Raw genomic sequence first — 19573 nt, 5'->3', positions numbered from 1 at the left:
TGTATTTTCCCAGTGGTCTCGTGAAGCTTAGCGTGGATCTATCTTGAAGGTTGGTGATTATTTTGTCTTAGTGATGTAGACAGATCTTTTTGCCGACTGAGATCTTTTTGCAAGAGCGCAGGTCATGTAAATATCAAGAAAGTTCGTTAATTTGTAATTTTAATGAAAAATCGTGTCTTGTGCTGCATTGGTTAGGTTTCATTTAAGTGCAAATGCATTATGGAATATCATTGCTGTGAGGTAATGTCTTTTCTCTAGAACAGATATAGTTGAAATCTTGCTCCTGTCGTTGTTCTTGTTCTCTCTTCTCAGAATCATATTAATTTGTTTTGCTGTTTGACTTAATTTCAGTATCCATGAGTCAAGAACCTTTTTTTATTGTTATTCTATAGCACAAGTTTGCAATGTCAATGGAACGAAAATAATCCACGTCAAAAATCCGTTCGGAAAAGATTTTACTTTTATTATAAAGGGTAAAGTGGAAAACTGATCTTGACAATGAGAGAGAGAGAGAGAGAGAGAGAGAGAGAGAGAGAGAGAGAGAGAGAGAGAGAGAGAGAGAGAGAGAGACCTATCAAGTGTCCTTTGAGTGACGTATGGACCGTTTCCAATAATGTCTTTAGCTGGCCAATGACGGTCGATCCTCCTTTTCGTCCCTTGCTATTGATTGGTCGAGAATTGTAACTGAAGCCAGCCAATCAGATGCAAGGGTGTAAAGTGAATGGGAGAGTAATAGGATGTGAGGTATAGGTTAAATTAAGAGAATTCATACACGTGCGCGTGTATACATACATATATATATATATATATATATATATATATATATATATATATATATATATATATATATATATATATATGTAATCTCCATACATGAAAATAAAGAATGAGATACCAAGGCTTTCGACTTTTATTGTATAGTCATCTTCAGGTTTCTCTGAAGATGACTGTAAATGAAAGTCCAAATTCCTGGCATCTTTTTATTTTCATGCGAGATCATATAATCTTCATCCACTGGACCATTGTGGAAGTACAAGAATAATACAATATATATATATATATATATATATATATATATATATATATATATATATATATGCTATATATATATATATATAATATTCAAAAATCAAACAAAGTAGGTTTAACGTTGTATGTACTACAGCATATGACAATTGTGTACAATAGATAATGGAATACATACACAATACTCTCATGTTCATTTTCCCCTTAGAGGGGCAGCATCTTCAAAACGCAAGCCTTGTGTTTGTCAGCCCTTTGAGATGAAGTAGGAAACATATGGCCTTCTGCATCACCGCTGCCATCCCACGCAGTTTATTTAGCTATCATGTAGATGACGAACTCCCGTCAAAGAATCGGTAAACATCGTAATAAAAATCACGAATGTGGCTTTCCAAAATCCAGGGAAGAGCAACTCAACGTAAGGTCGAAATCTCGACGCGGCGACGTGGGAAAACCTCCCTAAGGATCCTGTCCATATTGCGATGTTTGATGCCACCGGTATGATGGATTATGTCTATTTTTAGGTCGTCGTCTGCTCAGCCTTTCCCGGGATTTCCCCGGACCTTTCGCTAAAAGCCGGATTTCACCGTCGAGTACGGAGAAGGGGAGTGAGAGGAACGACTATAAACGAATATAAGGAAGGTATTCCGCGCTGTAGAATGATTTTTAATTTGGTATTTTTTGCGTCATGAAATGAAAAGAAAAGGTTACTGCAAAATTGTAGTAATATGCGCTGCAGTGTTACGTCCCGAAAATAAATGAAAGTAAATGGCTAGTATTGATTTAGAATTTTATCGATTCTGTATTCCTGTGTAGTTGTAACAAGGCGATGTGGATCTCTCTCTCTCTCTCTCTCTCTCTCTCTCTCTCTCTCTCTCTCTCTCTCTCTCTCCGTTTTTGTAATTTAATTAAACAGATTTAGGATAACAATATCCGCATTTTTTCTTTAAAATCCAGTGCTGTTATAACAAGTTGATGTGAATAATTTTCTCTCTCTCTCTCTCTCTCTCTCTCTCTCTCTCTCTCTCTCTCTCTCTCTCTCTCTCTCTCTCTTGTCTTTCGTGTAATTTAGCTAAAAAAAAAGTTGGACCATAATACCCGCAATTATTTCTTCAAAATTAGTGGCTAAGTATTTTGTGAACATAAGCAAGGAAACTACACAATTCATTACCTAGAAGGAGAGAGAAATACCTTCATTGATGTTTAAAGCGCTGAGGGAATTTTAAAGTCACCCTTCTATTTAGAGAACTTGATTTTCGTCAGCTGACCTTGGGATATTGCTGTTCTAATTGGTATTTTTTTCTATTAATGGTAATAGCATGTACGACGTGGAAGCATAATGTGATTGTCGTTATTGGTAGTAAAAGCATATGAAAAATATAAATATAGATTATTATTATTATTAAATTATTATTATTATTATTATTATTATTATTATTATTATTATATAAAGGTGGTAAGTTTCAAGTCTTACTGAGGCATTAGGAATGGTTATTATATATATATATATATATATATATATATATATATATATATATATATATATATATATTCAACAGTAGTAGTGATATTAATATCCTTTATTTCAGCGTAAATATACAGGTAGACAAGGTGGCTTTAATACAACACACTAGATTTAGATACACAAGATAAAAAGCTATAATAACGAACGGTATATGTGTCCAAATTATCGAGGTGTTACTGTGATGACTGTCCCTTTCATCCAGAAATTACTGTATTAAGTGTCCCTTTTATCCAAATATTACTGTGCTGGCTGTGCCATTTATCCAGACGTTATTGTGATGACTGTCCATCTATCTTTGTATTACTGTGGTGACTGTCCCATTTATCCATGTATGACAGTACGACTGTACTGACTGTTCCATTTATCCAGGTATTACTGTTCTGACTGTCCCTTTTATCCAGGTATTATTGTAGCGACTGTCACATTTATCCAGTTATTACTGTGACGACTGTCCCATTTATCCAGACAGTACTGTGGTGGCTGTCCCCTTTTATCCAGGTATTACTGTACTGACTCTCCCAATTATCCACGTATTACTGTACTGACTGTCCCTTTTGTCCAGGTATTACTGTGCTGACTCCCTTTTATCCAGGTACTAAAGTACTGTCTGTCCCTATTATCCAAGATTACTGTACTGACTGTCCCTTTTATCCATGTATTACTGTGGTGACTCTAAACCTTGGTACAGAATTATTGATCACAGGAAAGAAAAGCATTTTCAGTACCGTAATATATTTCTGTGGAATCGAGTACATCAAATGAGGTATGATAGGCCTGTAGAGTTTATTACAACGTAACTTACAAGGGGGAAAGGGGGTGTTAATGGTTTGAAACCGACCCTGTTATCTAAGTTGGGTCAAATAACGGCCACGTGCCAAATTTTGTTTAGATCTGTCAAGCGGTTCGGATTTCTATGGCGCACAAAGTTACAAGCGTGCATACAAACAAACATACAAACATTGATTCGTATATAAAAGATATACAGTACATACATACACATACATTACATATATGTGTGTGTGTGTGTGTAAATAAAGCAATAAGCAAAAAAAAAAAAATAGCATGACCTTCAAAACGATATTTGCTGCTAACGGAAGCTATTTTTAACACGTTGCTCTTCTGTTTTCGTATAGTCTGTTGCTCTTTAGAGGTCAGATTGCAAATGAACTCTTTGACTTACGTAAACGGGCGTGAGGGTCGTTGGGGGTGCGGGGCGAGCGGCTGGGAGGGGAAGGTCGCGCACTTTTGTATAGGCTGTATGGTAAGATGCCTTTGACTTTGATACGGTAGAAGGTCAGATAATAGCGCTGCGATAAAATGGGATTGGGTGACTTTTCTTGTGGCTATTTTTATGTGACTGCCTGTGTATATATATATATATATATATATATATATATATATATATATATATATATATATATATATATATATATATATATATATATATATGTATATATATAAATATATATATAATTATACGTGTGTATACAGATATATATATATATATAATATATATATAATTTAAAAGTATGTATTTATTTATCTTATGTATACTGGATGTATGTATGCATGATAACCTGTGTTTTATTGTAGAAGTGTCCCCGAAGAAAATACAGATAATTTACAAATTAAATTAATTTTAAAATTAAGGAGTTGTGAACTCTTCTTGGACAGGGAGTACTTGTAAAAATAAAAGAGAAATTATTTTTCACAGCAGTTGGATTAAGCATTTTCCCTGTCTTCATTAGGGACTGCAGGAGATGATAGTTTCTCTGGCTTGGTGTAGTGAACTACTGTTTTTTATTGGCAAGATGTGTTTGCGTTTCTGTGTGTGTGTTTGTATGTGAGAGAGAGAGAGAGAGAGAGGTGCAGTTGAAACAAAATTCACTATACCTGAAAATAACACGTTCTTTGCTTAGTGCAACACACACACAGAGAGAGAGAGAGAGAGAGAGAGAGAGAGAGAGAGAGAGAGAGAGAGAGAGAATACGTAGCATAAATTTCGCTATACCTGAAAATAACACCACCTTTGCTTTGTGCAAGACAGACACACACAGAGAATACCTAACATAAATTTCACTATACCTGAAAATAACCCCATCTTTGCTTAGTGCAAGACACACACACACACAGAGAGAGAGAGAGAGAGAGAGAGAGAGAGAGAGAGAGAGAGAGAGAGAGAGAGAGAGAGAGAGAGAGAGAGAGAATGTGACATTAAATGAATTTCAGTCGTTTGGAACAGATCATTCATGAATAAAGTATTATCCTCATGAAAAAGAGAAGTGTAAAAAGTGTTTAAAAAAAGAAATATTTTCAGAAAACAAAAGAAATATTATTTGAGATTTTAGACGGATTTAGTTGATATATAAACGATATACACGCTCCAGCATGCTTTGTGTAACGGTGCTTACTTCTGTTTGAAAATATGATGGTCGAGATTTCGTCAAAAAATTTATTGTCTGGTGAAACTGCCTGAAAAATATCTGCATGATGGGAAAGTTTTATAGGTATTTATAAAAGATTTGGAAATAGTATTTGTTTTCGATCAGTTTCTAAATGACGACAATGTTTTCTATATAATCCATAGCTGACAATTCACGTAGAATACCAGGATTAAATTTGGTCATTAAATACATACGTTCATTGCTCATCATTCTGTGATGGTTAATTTTAGGGGATTTCACTGTTCAGCAGTGGTATATACTTATGTGAAGTCATATAAATAGAGATAGCATGGAAGAAATTAAAAATGTGTTCTGATACTTATTAACCAGGAAGACAAGTTGGTAGCTAAGGGAAACCAGATTATGGGTTACCTGTTAATGGAACCATATCGATGGTTAGATGAAGAGGTTAGCCTATAAGGGATAATAGAAGCGCTTGGCTTACGCTGTATAAGTGCTTAAGAATAATTTGTACAGCTAGTGCGTTATAGAACGTTAGGGTTATTGGTAAGGAGCTGTCATACAATAATATTTTAGTGTTATCTCTTATTGCAGTCATTTGTAAGTGTTATCTCTGATTGTTATCGATTTGACCCTCGTTATTGTTATTGTTATTGCTACGATACTAGCAGGTCAGGCTCGGTTGAAGGCCTGTGGGTGGAAAGATAAAAAAAAGAAAATGAGGACCTAATATCTTGTGAATTGAAAATTAACAGGAATCGTGTCTAATGATTTATGCGCAAAGTTTCCACCACAAATTTGTAATTGTATTTGACAGCTCATTTAAAGTTGGTCTCGGAAATAAAATCAGTGTTCAGTGAACCTGAACATTTCCTAACGGCAACAGAATCTGTCAGTTATACCAATTCGTCGATAATCTTTACTGCCGGTTTGCTAACGCTGATTGTCGTGCAGTAACGATTTACCGGACATCGATTGTATTGCACCTGTCATTGACGTAGGTCCAGCGAAATGGTGTGTTGTATTCGTGAAATGAGAGGCCTTGTAATCCCTCGCTGACCGATAGTAGATTTTTACAAGTATAGTTGTTGATTTATAGTTGGCATAGTCAGTATTATTACAGATGTAAATGAAACATTAACGTATTCTGTATTTTATAGTAGCCATGCTTTCGAGTTAGACTATTGTTGCGTTTTCCGCTCCAATTAGATGTAATTAGTCGCCTCATAATTAGTCATAATTAGTCGTCTCAAGTTAATGTGATTAAACTTTGTTAGCATAATTCACCGTGGATATTATGAGCCTCGTTATGAACCATTTGTCGTAGAATTTTTTCACTCTTCCTGACTGTTTCATAAGAGGATATCAAAGGTAAACCATTCTACCCCCTCTCTGTATTACAGTATCATATAACGAGAGATATGTTCTTCCACAGAGCTGATTGTATTTTGTTTCTGATCTAGTCTTCCAGTACAATGTATTTAGTGTTTATCCGGTAGACAGAATAAAGGGGAGTTTAGTTCATTTAGTTTTTGAAATGTGACTGCCGTCAGGCAATATACGCAATCTCGAGTCTGCGTGACAATTTGTACTCTTATTTTGCGTCACGTGTACGTTTTACGCGAGCTGACGATTGGTGCAATTCCTGGAAAATCTATTATGCGTCTGTTGACGAATATGTTGAGTATGTACCGGGTAGCTAGTGGACCGTAGTGAGTCGCAGCTATGTTGTGGAAGAGCTTGGGGCTATACTCTCATCGAAGGTTAACACTTCCAAGGCCAGCCCCTACTCTAAGTTGGAAAGGCTTTCAGTTAAATAATATATATATATATATATTTATATATATATATATATATATATATATATATATATATATATATATATATATATATTAAATATATATATACTCCTACATTTTACATTATAGATACACATATACATCTATGTACATACAGTATATATAAATATATATATATATATATATATATATATATATATATATATATATATATATATATATATATATATATATATATATATATATATATAGCATTTGTCCTCTGGCCATCCAAAAAGCAAAAGTGTTTCCATATGGACAAATGGTCTCGCCATTTGGAAAATGTTTATTTACAAAGCACTCGATTAGGTGAGGAGGAAGAGGAGGGAAGAGACAATAACAAACAATGAACGACGGTAATTCCCGGAATGTTCTTTGACCATAATTCTTTTCCAGCCATTGTTTACTCTGGACTCTGTTTATATGATTCTGCCGTTTAATCCCGGACACAAATCTACGAACTGTTGGTTAAAACTTCAACAAATCGTCCTGCTATTTTTGCGGTGGTACCTTTGCTATTGTTCCTGCGGCTAGTGGGTGGTGTCAGTCAAAGCCCGAAAATGGCTTTGCTGGCCACAAATGTCCCCTCTCCCCTTTTCCCTTTCCCCCCTCCCCACCCCACCCCACCTTTGACCCTGTCGGACTTTGAAAGCTGCGACAAGGACCGGTTTTCATGCCGAAAATGCTTGACGATGTCGCTGTTTCGAGTTAAGTTGCTCCTGCACCAGAGGTTGTCTTCCCTTTGGAGGTGGGGAGGGATGGAAATCAAAGACATTAACTTAGGGGGTTTTACGCCACGCCAGGTTGTCTTCGCTTGGGGATGAAGAGGAGGGGAAATCAAAGACATTAACTTACAGGGCTTTACGGTGCGCCAGAGTTTGTCTTTGATTTTGGGGTCTTTGGGGAGGACAAAGCAAAGACATTAACTTACGGGGTTTTACGCCTCGCCAGAGGTTGCCTTCGCTTTGGGGATGAAGAGGAGGGGGTCAAGACATTAACTTACAGGATTTTACGCCGTGTCAGAAGTTGTCTTTGCTTTTGTGGGGGTGGGGAGGGGGACAAAACAAAGACTTTAACTTACTGGGTTTCGCGCCACGCCAGAGGTTGCCTTCGCTTTGGGGATGAAGAGGAAATCAGGTTATTAACTTACAGGGTTTTACGCCGTGCCAGAGGTTGTCTTTGTTTTGGGGAAGGACATTTGGGGTTGGGGACAAAGCAAGACATTAACATTAGGGGGTTTACGCCACGCCAGAGGTTGTCTTCGCTTTGGGGATGTAGAGGAGGGGAAATCAAAAACATTAACTTACAGGGTTTTACGCCGTGCCAGAGGTTGTCTTTGTTTTGGGGAAGGGCGGTTTGGGGAGTGGGGACAAAGCAAAGACATTAACTTAGGGGGTTTTACGCCACGCCAGAGGTTGTCTTCGCTTTGGGGACTGGGAGTGGGGGAAATCAAAGATATTAACTTACAGGGCTTTACGCTGCGCCAGAGGTTGGCTGTGATTTTTTGGGGTTGGAGGAGGGGGACAAAGCAAATACATTAACTTACGGGTTTTTACGCCGCGCCAGAGGTTGTCTTCGCTTTGGGGTTGGGGAGGGGGGAAATCAGACATTAATTTCAGGAAGTCGTGATAATCCTATGGACGTTTCTCCAGAAGTCCTTCAGGTGCTGGGAGGAGCTGAAGACGACTTTGCAGGACCCTGATTCTTGAAGACTTCTTCAGGAAGCCGTGATAATCTGATGGAGAACACCAAGACTCTCAGCCATCTTACATGCATTCATACACACACACACACATACATACATATACATATATATATATATATGTATATATATATATATATATATATATATATATATATATATATATATATATATATATATCTATATATATATATATATATATATATATATATATATATATATATATATATATATATATATATAAGTAAACACACATACACGCCACACACACACACACATATATATATATATATATAATCATGAAATAAGTAATAAGCAATATCAAATTCAAGCTGCCTCGGGGATATTCCCGAGGCAGCGTGAGTATATTATATTAACGACATTTGTAAATTCATGATTGTATATAAATCACGGTGTGAAAAAAATTTCACACACACACACACACATACACACACACACACACACACACATATATATATATATATATATATATATATATATATATATATATATATATATATATATATATATATATATATATATATATATATAAAATGATAAAATCCACGAAGGAAAGGAAACACTGGAGTGCTGCAGGCCTTTCGACTCTTTCGTCCTTTACTTAGCAGACTCTACAAGTAAAGGAGAGTCTGCTAAGTAAAAGGAACGAAAGAAAAAGGCCTCAAAGCACTCCAAATGTTTCCCTTCCTTCGTGGATTTTATCTATATTTATATATGCATCACGTTCCATATTTTCGTGATTCAGTAGGAAAAGGCAGCACGTATATAAAACCAACAGTTTATCTTGCCGACGGCGTTTCGCAGTATCTCATTGCATCTTCAAGGCTGTAATTTACAATAAAATATAAAATATTCATAGCGTAACAAGTTGTTTGTTTATATTTTGATCTGTACCTTTTACTTACCCTCTTTCTTTTTTAGGTGTTTTAGTTTCTCTTTTAACTCAGTTTAGGTAGGTCATGTCCGTCGTTATAGTGATTTTTTAAATTTTTATATTTTGTTTTTTAAAAGATTTTAAGTTATATTTTATTGTAAATTACAGCATTGAAGATGCAATGAGATGTTGCGAAACGCCGTCGGCAAAATAAACTGTTGTTTTTATATACGTCCTGCCTTTTCCAGGATGCCCCTTGATGAGTACTATGAAGCTTTCAGCTGCATGACCTGTTTATATATATATATATATATATATATATATATATATATATATATATATATATATATATATATATATATATATATAAATATACATATATATATATGTATATAAATATACATATATATATATATGTATATATATATATATATATATATATATATATATATATATATATATATATATATATATAGCTTAATGATAAATAATATTGCCAAGATATAGGAAGAACATTCTTTATTGTACAAAGCTTTTTCGAGGTATAAAACCTCATCATCAGGCTGAAAAAACGACAAGGATGAGAATCAATAAAATTACAATAAAATGAATTGTCATAATAAATCTTCAGCAAAAATACTAACGAAATATATAAAATGAACAAGTAAATGCAAACTAAAAGGGTGAGACAAATAACGAAAAATTAAAAACACAAACATAAAAATATGAAAATAAAACTAAAGTGAAATGTAAACAAACTACCACTCACAAAGTAAAATATTTAACGACCCTAATTGAGTACCTACTGAAATTACACGATAGCTAGTTGAATACCAGACGAGTTGTTGTTCAATTCAGCTTCATCTTTTTAATAGTCAGCGACTCTGAAATTAAAAGGTCCAGTCTATTTGAACAAAAGACAGTACCCGAAAATCCAGGTCAGTGAAAGGATGGTCCTGTGCTAAACTGTGTTCTCTAATGGCAGAAAAGGGTGGTTTGGAAAGGGGAAACCTAGTTCTAATAGAAAGACCTCTGTGTTCCAAAATTCTGTGTCTAAAGCCAGCGGGAACTAGATCCCACGTATCGCAGACCACACTGCGAACAAGTGAACAAGTAAACGACACAGGAATTAAGGTCCAAAGGCAGAGTAGGCTTCTCTCTCAAAAAGTGATCTTATTGTAAAGGATTACAGAAAACAAAACCGGAAACTGATTTGAGGGAAACAATGCTTAAAGTATTTCTTGTAACTTTTTCGGACCATATAGCTACTATGACCAAGGTAAGGCAATTTAATGTACTTTACATCTTTACTAGCAGTACTGTACACCGGTCTGGGACAAAACTTTTCATTTAAAAATTTTTCAGAACTTTGTAAAATACAAAAATGGGATATGAGTTTTCAGAAAAATAATTCTGGAGGAAAACCATATCTTGATGAAATAAATTAAAATCACAACAAACATTGTAGGCTCTATTAATCAAAGTGCGTATTGAGTTCATCTTATACAACTTTGGCGAAAAACTGAGGTAATTCAATCCCAAGCCAGTAAAAGTACTTTTCCTATAAACAGAGGTCTCAAATTTGCCACTATTTCTGTATACCTGTACATCTAAAAATGACAACTTATTATCCTGTTCCGTCTACTTAAGCATTGTTTCCCTCAAATCAGTTTCCGGTTTGTTTTCTGTAATCCTTTTACAATAAGATCACTTTTGAGAGAGAAGCCTACTCTGCCTTTGGACCTTAATTCCTGTGTCGTTTACTTGTTCACTTGTTCGCAGTGTGGTCTGCGATACGTGGGATCTAGTTCCCGCTGGCTTAGACACAGAATTTTGGAACACAGAGGTCTTTCTATTAGAACTAGGTTCCCCTTTCCAAAACCACCCTTTTCTGCCATTAGAGAACACAGTTTAGCACAGGACCATCCTTTCACTGACCTGGATTTTCGGGTACTGTCTTTGTTCAAATAGACTGACCTTTAATTTCAGAGTCGCTGACTATTAAAAAGATGAAGCCGAATTGAACAACAACTCGTCTGGTATTCAACTAGCTATCGTTAATTTCATAGTAGGTACTCAATTAGGTCGTTAAATATTTTACTTTTGAGTGGTAGTTTGTTTACATTTCACTTTAGTTTTATTTTCATATTTTTATGTTTGTGTTTTTAATTTTTCGTTATTTGTCTCACCCTTTTAGTTTGCATTTACTTGTTCATTTTATATATTTCGTTAGTGTTTTTGCTGAAGATTTATTATGACAATTCATTTTATTGTAATTTTATTGATTCTCATCCTTGTCGGTTTTTTCAGCCTGATGATGAGGTTTTTTATACCTCGAAAGCTTGTACAATAAAGAATGTTCTTCCTGGTCTTAGCAATATTATTTATCATTGCTAAGATTTCAAGTAGTAGCCGCCCAATTACTGAGACTATATATATATATATATATATATATATATATATATATATATATATATATATATATATATATGTGCATGGATATTGTGCGGGTATGGATATGGGTATGGGTTTAGTTATGGGTGTGGGTATGATACGGATGTGGGTATGGGTAAGGTACGGATATGGCTATGGGTATATGTATGGGTATGGGTATGGTTGTGGACCTTTTGTTAAAAATGCAGTGAATAAAAAAGTGACCCAACGGGTCATGGGTGGTTTATTGTATGTAATATATATATATATATATATATATATATATATATATATATATATATATATATATATATATATATAATTTGAATATCTCACTGAATGCCAACATATCGACATTGCAATGACACCTGTAACCACAGCCTAAATAATATTAAAATAACATAGACTCTCTCTCTCTCTCTCTCTCTCTCTCTCTCACTCCACTCTCTCTCTCTCTCTCTCTCTCTCTCTCTCTCTCTCTCTCTCACGTCTCTCTCTCTCTTCTCTCTCTCTCTTCTCTCTCTCTCTGTAGACACGCTTACTTTTTGTTTTCATTATTTAATGCTTTGGTGTTTTCTCTGAGTAGCACCAAGTGATGAAATCTTTTATGTTTGTTTGTACGTTACATACTCTTCTGTGGCATTGGAGTGCTCAGGGAATTTTTACTCTCTCTCACTCTCTGTCTCTCTCTCTCTCATGAAAGAGTGAGTTTCTAGAAACTTTAAGACTTGACAGAGAGAGAGAGAGAGAGAGAGAGAGAGAGAGAGAGATTGTGCGTGTTACAAGAGTGTGCGCGTATTGCGAAAAGGTGTCATATTCATTTAGCAACCTTGACATACCGTAATAAAATACATTTTTTTTTATCCTGTCAACTGTATGCTTCCAGTCTGTGCTACCCTACACCCCTCTCCCCCATCCCTGTGAATGTTTGCCAGGGAATTCCTTTCTCTGGGTGTAACCTACGCGTAAATAAAAGTTTAGCGGGTTGCTGTTGTATCTGGTAATACTTCAGACCTCAGGAGACAGTTACCAAGCCAACTGGCTGACCATAACAATAGTTGTTTGTTCAGGGTCTCATTCCATAGGAGAGTGCTATCTGGAAATTGTAATTTTTGCATAATTTTTCCTCTACTGTGACATCTTACATACAGTGGTCTTATATCATACATAGTCACGTCCTTTAACTTATCGTTATGCTTTGACAGTTCATCGATGTTATGTGCACGTAACGGCATGAAATGAATCTTGCAGTTCTTACCAGTAAGTCTCCCAGCCGAGTGTCATGCCAAACAAAACTCGCCCAGTATCACTACCGCCATCTTGTACGGAGACCACACCCTTCCCCTGTCATCCTTTTTCACTTGGGAGACCCAAGAGATAAACAAGTAAAAAATGCGTCGAAGTTTCTTCGGCGCAATCGAGTTCCTGTACAGCTTATATTCAATCTCTCGGTGGTCTCGGTATAATGCTGTATGAGCCGCAGCCCATGAAACTTTAACCATCGCCTGGCGTTGGCCTGTCCTATATCGTTGCCAGAGGCACGATTATTGCTAAATTTAACCCTAAATATAATAAAAACTACTGAGGCTAGAGGGATACAATTTGGTATGTTTGATGATTGGAGGGTGGATGATCAACATACCAATTTGCAGCCCTCTAGCCTCAGTAGCTTTTAAAATCTGAGAGCGGACAGTAAAAGTGCCTACAGAAAAAGTGCTGACAGACAGACAAAGCCGCCACAATAGTTTTCTTTTACAGAAAACTAAAACGAATGCAGGGAAAGAGGAAACTCTAATCAATGCGGCCACTCCTGCATCCGTCAGCATTTGCTTTGATTTAGTTGTAACACTTGGGCGGCCGCATTTAACCCTTCTATTAATTAAGGCATAATGTGCTGGGGGCCTGTTCTCTTGGTCAGCTGAACTAGAGGCCTAAGACGAGGCTGCGCCATTGCCCATAATTTAGAACTTAATTAAATGGAGGAGGGAACAGTTTCACACCCACTACCTACAATGGCTTCTCTGTTCTCTCGTGTGTCACCGGGAACCTCACACACACACACACACACACACACACACACACACACACACACACACACACACACACACACACACACACACACCCCAGCACGCACACAGAAGCAGGCTATGTTTTCTGGAGCTGAGGAACGATTCCACAGGAGTTGGATCACGGGACAAAGCTGTTGTTGACGTTATTGCAGTTTTTTTTTTTTGGTCATTTTTGCTTGGATCTTTGTTTTTCCATGCTGAGGTCAACACACTCCAAATGACTGTATCGAAGGGGGAAATCGTCTCGAGATGTTTATCTGTCCTTGTGTTTTTCGGTGACCTGATATTTCGCTCATTAAGGGAGCTGGGACTTGATCATTTCAAAACATGACGGCAACATTCTTGGGAGGGAACAGTCTTCGATTGTCAGCCGAAATATCAAATGGCCAAGACACATAGGTAAAGGGTAGAGAGAGAGAGAGAGAGAGAGAGAGAGAGAGAGAGAGAGAGAGAGAGAGAGAGAGAGAGAGAGAGAGCTAGGTACTTACGAGTTTGGTTCCTGAGGTTCGTCTTGAAGATGGAAGTACGCATGTACACGCGCGCGCACACACGTATTTTATATATATATATATATATATATATATATATATATATATATATATATATATATATATATATATATATATATATATTCAGTCCATGGAAACGAGGGGCTAAAAAGTCTCAGCCCTACGGTTCACAGTAAGTCTTGGGGTGAGGTTGTTAACCCCATGTTCGGTTTGAAACCCATGTTGCAACAACTGTATTCGTCTACCGTAACTGATTCACTCCGTAGGTTAACATAGGCACGCTATTATTGGGTTTTAACGAAGCGTGCCCGTCCTCCGGCCCTTAAACTGGAGTCTTAACCTGGGCCCTTTTGCCTAGTAGGCGAGAATGCTATCGATCACAGCACGAGGCTCATATATGTACTGAGAGAGAGAGAGAGAGAGAGAGAGAGAGAGAGAGAGAGCCTCATTAATATGTTGATTTATTTAATGAATTTATGCACTTTTTCCATGCAAACACGTGTACCTTCTAACATATCTGTTTGTTTACATTTGCTTTTAGGTTCATGAAGATAAACAGAATTAATACTGTACTTATTGAGAAACCTATATATTCTTCAAAATACAGTAAACTTAAGAGTCAGTATAAAGTTCTATGTTATTGTATCCCTCATTCACTTTCTGCCTTGAAAGCCCAATTTGTTAATTCCTTCTTCTTCTTCTTCTTCCAGCCGTAGATAATGGGCGCTGGAACTGGGTGGCCTGTCCAAAGTCCGCCCAACGATTAACATCTTTGACAGAGAAATCCTGGGTCCTCTTTTAACCAAGAGCTGTAGTATCTGAGGGCTGCAGGAAGGAGGAGCCCTTTCAGTTCCTCTCTGAGGTGTACTCGATCGTCGCCGTCACCATCAGCATCGCCCTTTTTTTTTTTTTTTTTCTTCCCCGTCAGTAGCGGCCCTGCTGGAGCGGCCCCTTCGTCGTCATAGGCCCTCGGCATAGGCCCACTGACACCTGTCGTCAGCAAGAGACTTTCCTTATAAGCATCCCCGCATGAGACAAGTAAGGCGATAATAGGATTTCGTTGGATTTTCTGTTTGATTTTATGAGGCCTTTCATGTGTTTTCACGTATAAATAGCAGTTGAAACCGTACGATTAAGCATAGACAAGTACATATTTTTGACGCGTTATTTCAAGAGAAAAACAACAAATGATCTTACAGAACAGAAGAAGGTTAAGATGTACTCCTTTTTATGCAACTAAAACAAGGTTTCACTCAGGATAGACTGGGCAAAGTCATCCATCATAGCTGGATGTAATAAACGGAATGAAAAAATTGGTTTTAATCTGCAAGAATCCAGTTCATAAAGAATAATGTTAACCTTAGATATGGACAGTTCCCTTGGACCCAGTAAAATCTGTCTTTATACACAAGGGACCCAAAAGCTACAAAAAAAAAAAAAAACTCGACTGTCGGCAGCCTTTAAAGATGGCTGTGTTATTTCCCATGCTGGTAACGTCTACTTGAAGGCTAGCATAGCCATTTTAGGAATAACTTTCTCACGCTTTTGTAGCCAGGTGTAATAACTTGATAAATCTCATGAAAGGCCTTGTACACCTGTATTTCCTTTCATATTCCTTCGTGACTCTGAAACAATAAATTTCTTATAGTTTCCCGACTGCATATATAAATGTATATATGTATATGTGCATATATATTATATATATATATATATATATATATATATATATATATATATATATATATATATATATATTTATAATGTCTTTTTTACCATATCTCTAACAGTGTTCTAGGAAGTGTAAAGGACCCACTTAAACACTGTTGATAAACAAAACCTTATATATCAACAGATATATGAAGCATTCTCACTCGAAATATATGGATTTAATTTATTGATATTTATGTTATGGGCCTTTTAAACTTCACAGACACACACATGTATATTGATATAAGGTTTGTTTTGTATATTTTTAATTATGAAATTTTTTGATGTCGTTGCAGTGGCCACAGATGCGCAGCGGCGGCAGCTATGCCCGCGGCTGCTGGACTACGTGGTGGTTGTTGGGGCACGAGCCCCTGCCCGAGCTACGCCGGTCCAGCCTCCCGAACTGCTCCGCCGTTACCCGCCAGACGATCACAAGGTAGGTCGCGGCGCATGCGTGAACCGGACACTCAGAATGAATGACTTCACTGGAGCACACCAGATGGGCTGAAAAATTCATTTTAGGAATGAGGTATCTCTTTCTGGCTCCAGTCGGACAGGATTGTGGAGCTACAAATTGTATTTGGAGAATCTTAGGAAGTGTATGTGGGGTTTCGTAAAAAAAGAAAAATAAAAAACATGGATGGATAATCTTCTAAAATAGTTAAATCCCCTTGTACAGAAACATTAAAATCACCCATTTTCTTTCGCCTTTACCAATATATGGGTTTTCCGTATAATGTTTATTTATTTCTTGTAGGCGGCGTGTTTCATTTCGATTGCGAGAAAACATTCGTTAATAAAAAACGACTGAAATTTTAGATTTATCTAGAAGCTCTTTTTCATACGAGAACAATTCTGATCTATCATAGCATCTTAAACAGTAGTTATTTTTCCATTTCTTCTTCTTCCCAGCTTGTTCCCATTTTTATATGGGGTCGCCGTGATGCCCTCTTTTGAAGGACTGTGATTTGGCTTTTGTGGTAGACTTTGTAGTCCCGATCGGCTGCCCTGCCTGACATCGCTTGGACCCCGGTATTGTGTACATGTATTGTACCAGTTCACCATCGCCGTTCTCCCAGCAGCGAGGAGGTGTTAATGATGAAAAATTGACGTGATACTTGTTCTGTTTTATTGGGGAGGTGGCACAAGCAATCGCCTTCAGAACCTTAGAACTTGTCATTTGTCCTCAGATTGCTTGATTGATTGAAGTAAACTGGCGTCGTAGGGCCATGGCCATTGCTGCCTGGCATAACCTCCGCTGCCTTGATGGTATCACAGATAGCAATCTCTCAGCTCCGGGAGGCACACGTATTATTGCCTTTATCAAGACTGACACAAACAATATTGCCCTCGCCGTGAGTGGCTCATATAAGTGTTTGAGCAAAGAGATAGCGTTTCCTTCACCGCCAGGGAATTAGAATGTTTATACGAGTATTTCCATTCTTTTACAAATCGTTGAAATTGCGCTGTTTGCTTTTATCGTTTCGCCTTGTCCCGAAATGAAATTACTGCTCTCTCTCCCTACTGCCGAAGTAATCAAAAGCTAAATTGCATTTTAATTCCTCTTAAGCTTTCGGATATAGCTCCTAATTAATGAAAAATTAAATGGAAAAATAAATGCCAGCTGTTCAGAGCAGATGAAACCTTATCTCTTTTTCGTAACAAATTAATTTAATGTATTTATTTATTATTTTTGCCCTGGTTTCGATATAAAGTGTATTATATCAAAGAAAACGGTTTTTTCCATTAGATTGGTTACAACACATTTTAGAAGGAGACATTTATTAAAAGGACAGTAGATTTCTAGGTGTTCCAGAGCTTAGAAATAGAAATTATTTGATATTATCGACTAATTTGCAACTTTGTTGTACTTTCAAGCATATTTTGCCGGCTTTGATCATTTATAACGTCATAATAGATTATGTCTTGATTTTCAAAAATTGTTTTTCGGCCACTGTGACAAAGATTACAAGAATAAACTCCATAGGTGATTTGTAATCTTGTCGGTAGCATTTTATGGGGCTCTTCATTCCTTAGGAGGCATATATAGTCAGCAGTGGCACGTCGAAGTAATTTGAGCGACCTTTGACCTCTTGCAGGTCAGCTATGCAGTAGCAACAGTGGTCAACAGACTTGGCAGTATCGCATGTAAAGTTGTCACTTTGAGGGGGAAATGATAGTTGCAGAGTTAGGTGGGTGTGTGTGTGTGTATGTCTTTGTGCCCAAAGTTTCAAGCCCTCAGTGCCCATCACACAACCGTAAGGTTGTTTGTCTTCTCGACCACGTCCACGTCTTCTCGAAAGGCACCGGGAACCTCTGGCCCTTGGAAGGTGCCATTCCTCAAATTTAGAAGCTAGTGGCACGAATTTTCCTCCTTATCTGTTTACCTGTCTGTAGGTATTAGAGGAACTTGACTCTCGGTGTAGCTTAAAATATCTGGATGGAAGTCTTTTTAGAGAAGGCATCGTCACTGACAGCCGTGTCTTCAAGTTTACAAATTTTATGCCGTTATTAGATTGGGCGAACAGTCGTAAACAAATCGTGATTAAATTGATTACGTATACCACATATTTTACTTTATCTGCAAATATTCAGATTTGGATGCATTACTTACAGATTTCGGGATTGGACAGCAGTATTGGCGATTTATTTGCATTTATCGTGTGAATCTAATGAACTGCCACCCCATTGCTTAGTTTACGGACGTGTCAGGCCCTAAACAAAAGATCCCTCCTGTATTATGGCAGTAATCAAGGCAGAATGTGTCATTTTCTTAACTGTGGTCGCGGTAAATTTCATTTATTTTTTCCTATACTGAAAATGACTGCCATTTCATTTCAATATATTTGTCATTTTGCGAATGAGGATTTGGACTACTCATTATTCTCGTTATCATAAGACTCGATTTCATTTACCTCATTAACAGTAATACGGGTTTCATCCGTGTGTGAAGGGGGAAACGGCTCTTTAATACGGTGCAAAGAGCTTGGTAATTCTTGCTTCCATGAACGACAATAGGGGGATTTTGCTTTCATTTCCAATTCGATTGCGCTCCGTATAGAGTTGAAACTGGAGTCTGGTGTTGGTTGTATGCAAAACGTTTTCTCTCTCTCTCTCTCTCTCTCTCTCTCTCTCTCTCTCTCTCTCTCTGAGAGGAGCATCAGTAACCAACGCTGGTCAACTCATGCGTACGAATGACATTCACCCATATCCGTTCATAATCTCTTCATCGGCTTTTCTCGAAATCCGATTTTCTGTTGCACAAGATAACGCGATTTTGGATTTTGCAGACAAGAGATTCTATTGCGTAATGGTGGTGGTTGGATTTGAGCGATGATTTCACCATAATTACTCCCAGTGTTATGATAACTGTTGTTGTTGTTGTCGATGAGACTTGCACGGAGGAGGTACGTGAATGATGTTGTTATTGCGTCTTAGTAGAGAGAGAGAGAGAGAGAGAGAGAGAG

The 19573-nt window shown here is 37.1% G+C and overlaps 1 protein-coding gene across 26 annotated transcripts in view; it reads left to right on the top strand.

The window, feature by feature from the left end:
* The window catches only part of Rab3-GEF (Rab3 GDP-GTP exchange factor), a 265506-nt gene that overhangs the window by 42294 nt on the left and 203639 nt on the right, over window positions 1-19573 (top strand). For all 26 annotated transcript variants that reach the window (XM_067103545.1, XM_067103541.1, XM_067103536.1 and 23 more), the window contains 2 exons: window positions 15110-15437; window positions 16403-16542. In XM_067103545.1, the coding sequence (XP_066959646.1) occupies window position 15437; window positions 16403-16542 (141 nt within the window). In that variant the 5' untranslated portion in view covers window positions 15110-15436. The remainder of the gene's footprint in view (window positions 1-15109; window positions 15438-16402; window positions 16543-19573) is intronic.

Source organism: Macrobrachium rosenbergii, chromosome 5 (assembly GCF_040412425.1).
Source record: "Macrobrachium rosenbergii isolate ZJJX-2024 chromosome 5, ASM4041242v1, whole genome shotgun sequence".
NCBI classification, from domain to species: Eukaryota; Metazoa; Arthropoda; class Malacostraca; order Decapoda; family Palaemonidae; genus Macrobrachium; species Macrobrachium rosenbergii.
Note: the sequence above shows the minus strand (reverse complement) of the source record. Positions and strands in the feature narration are given on the sequence as shown.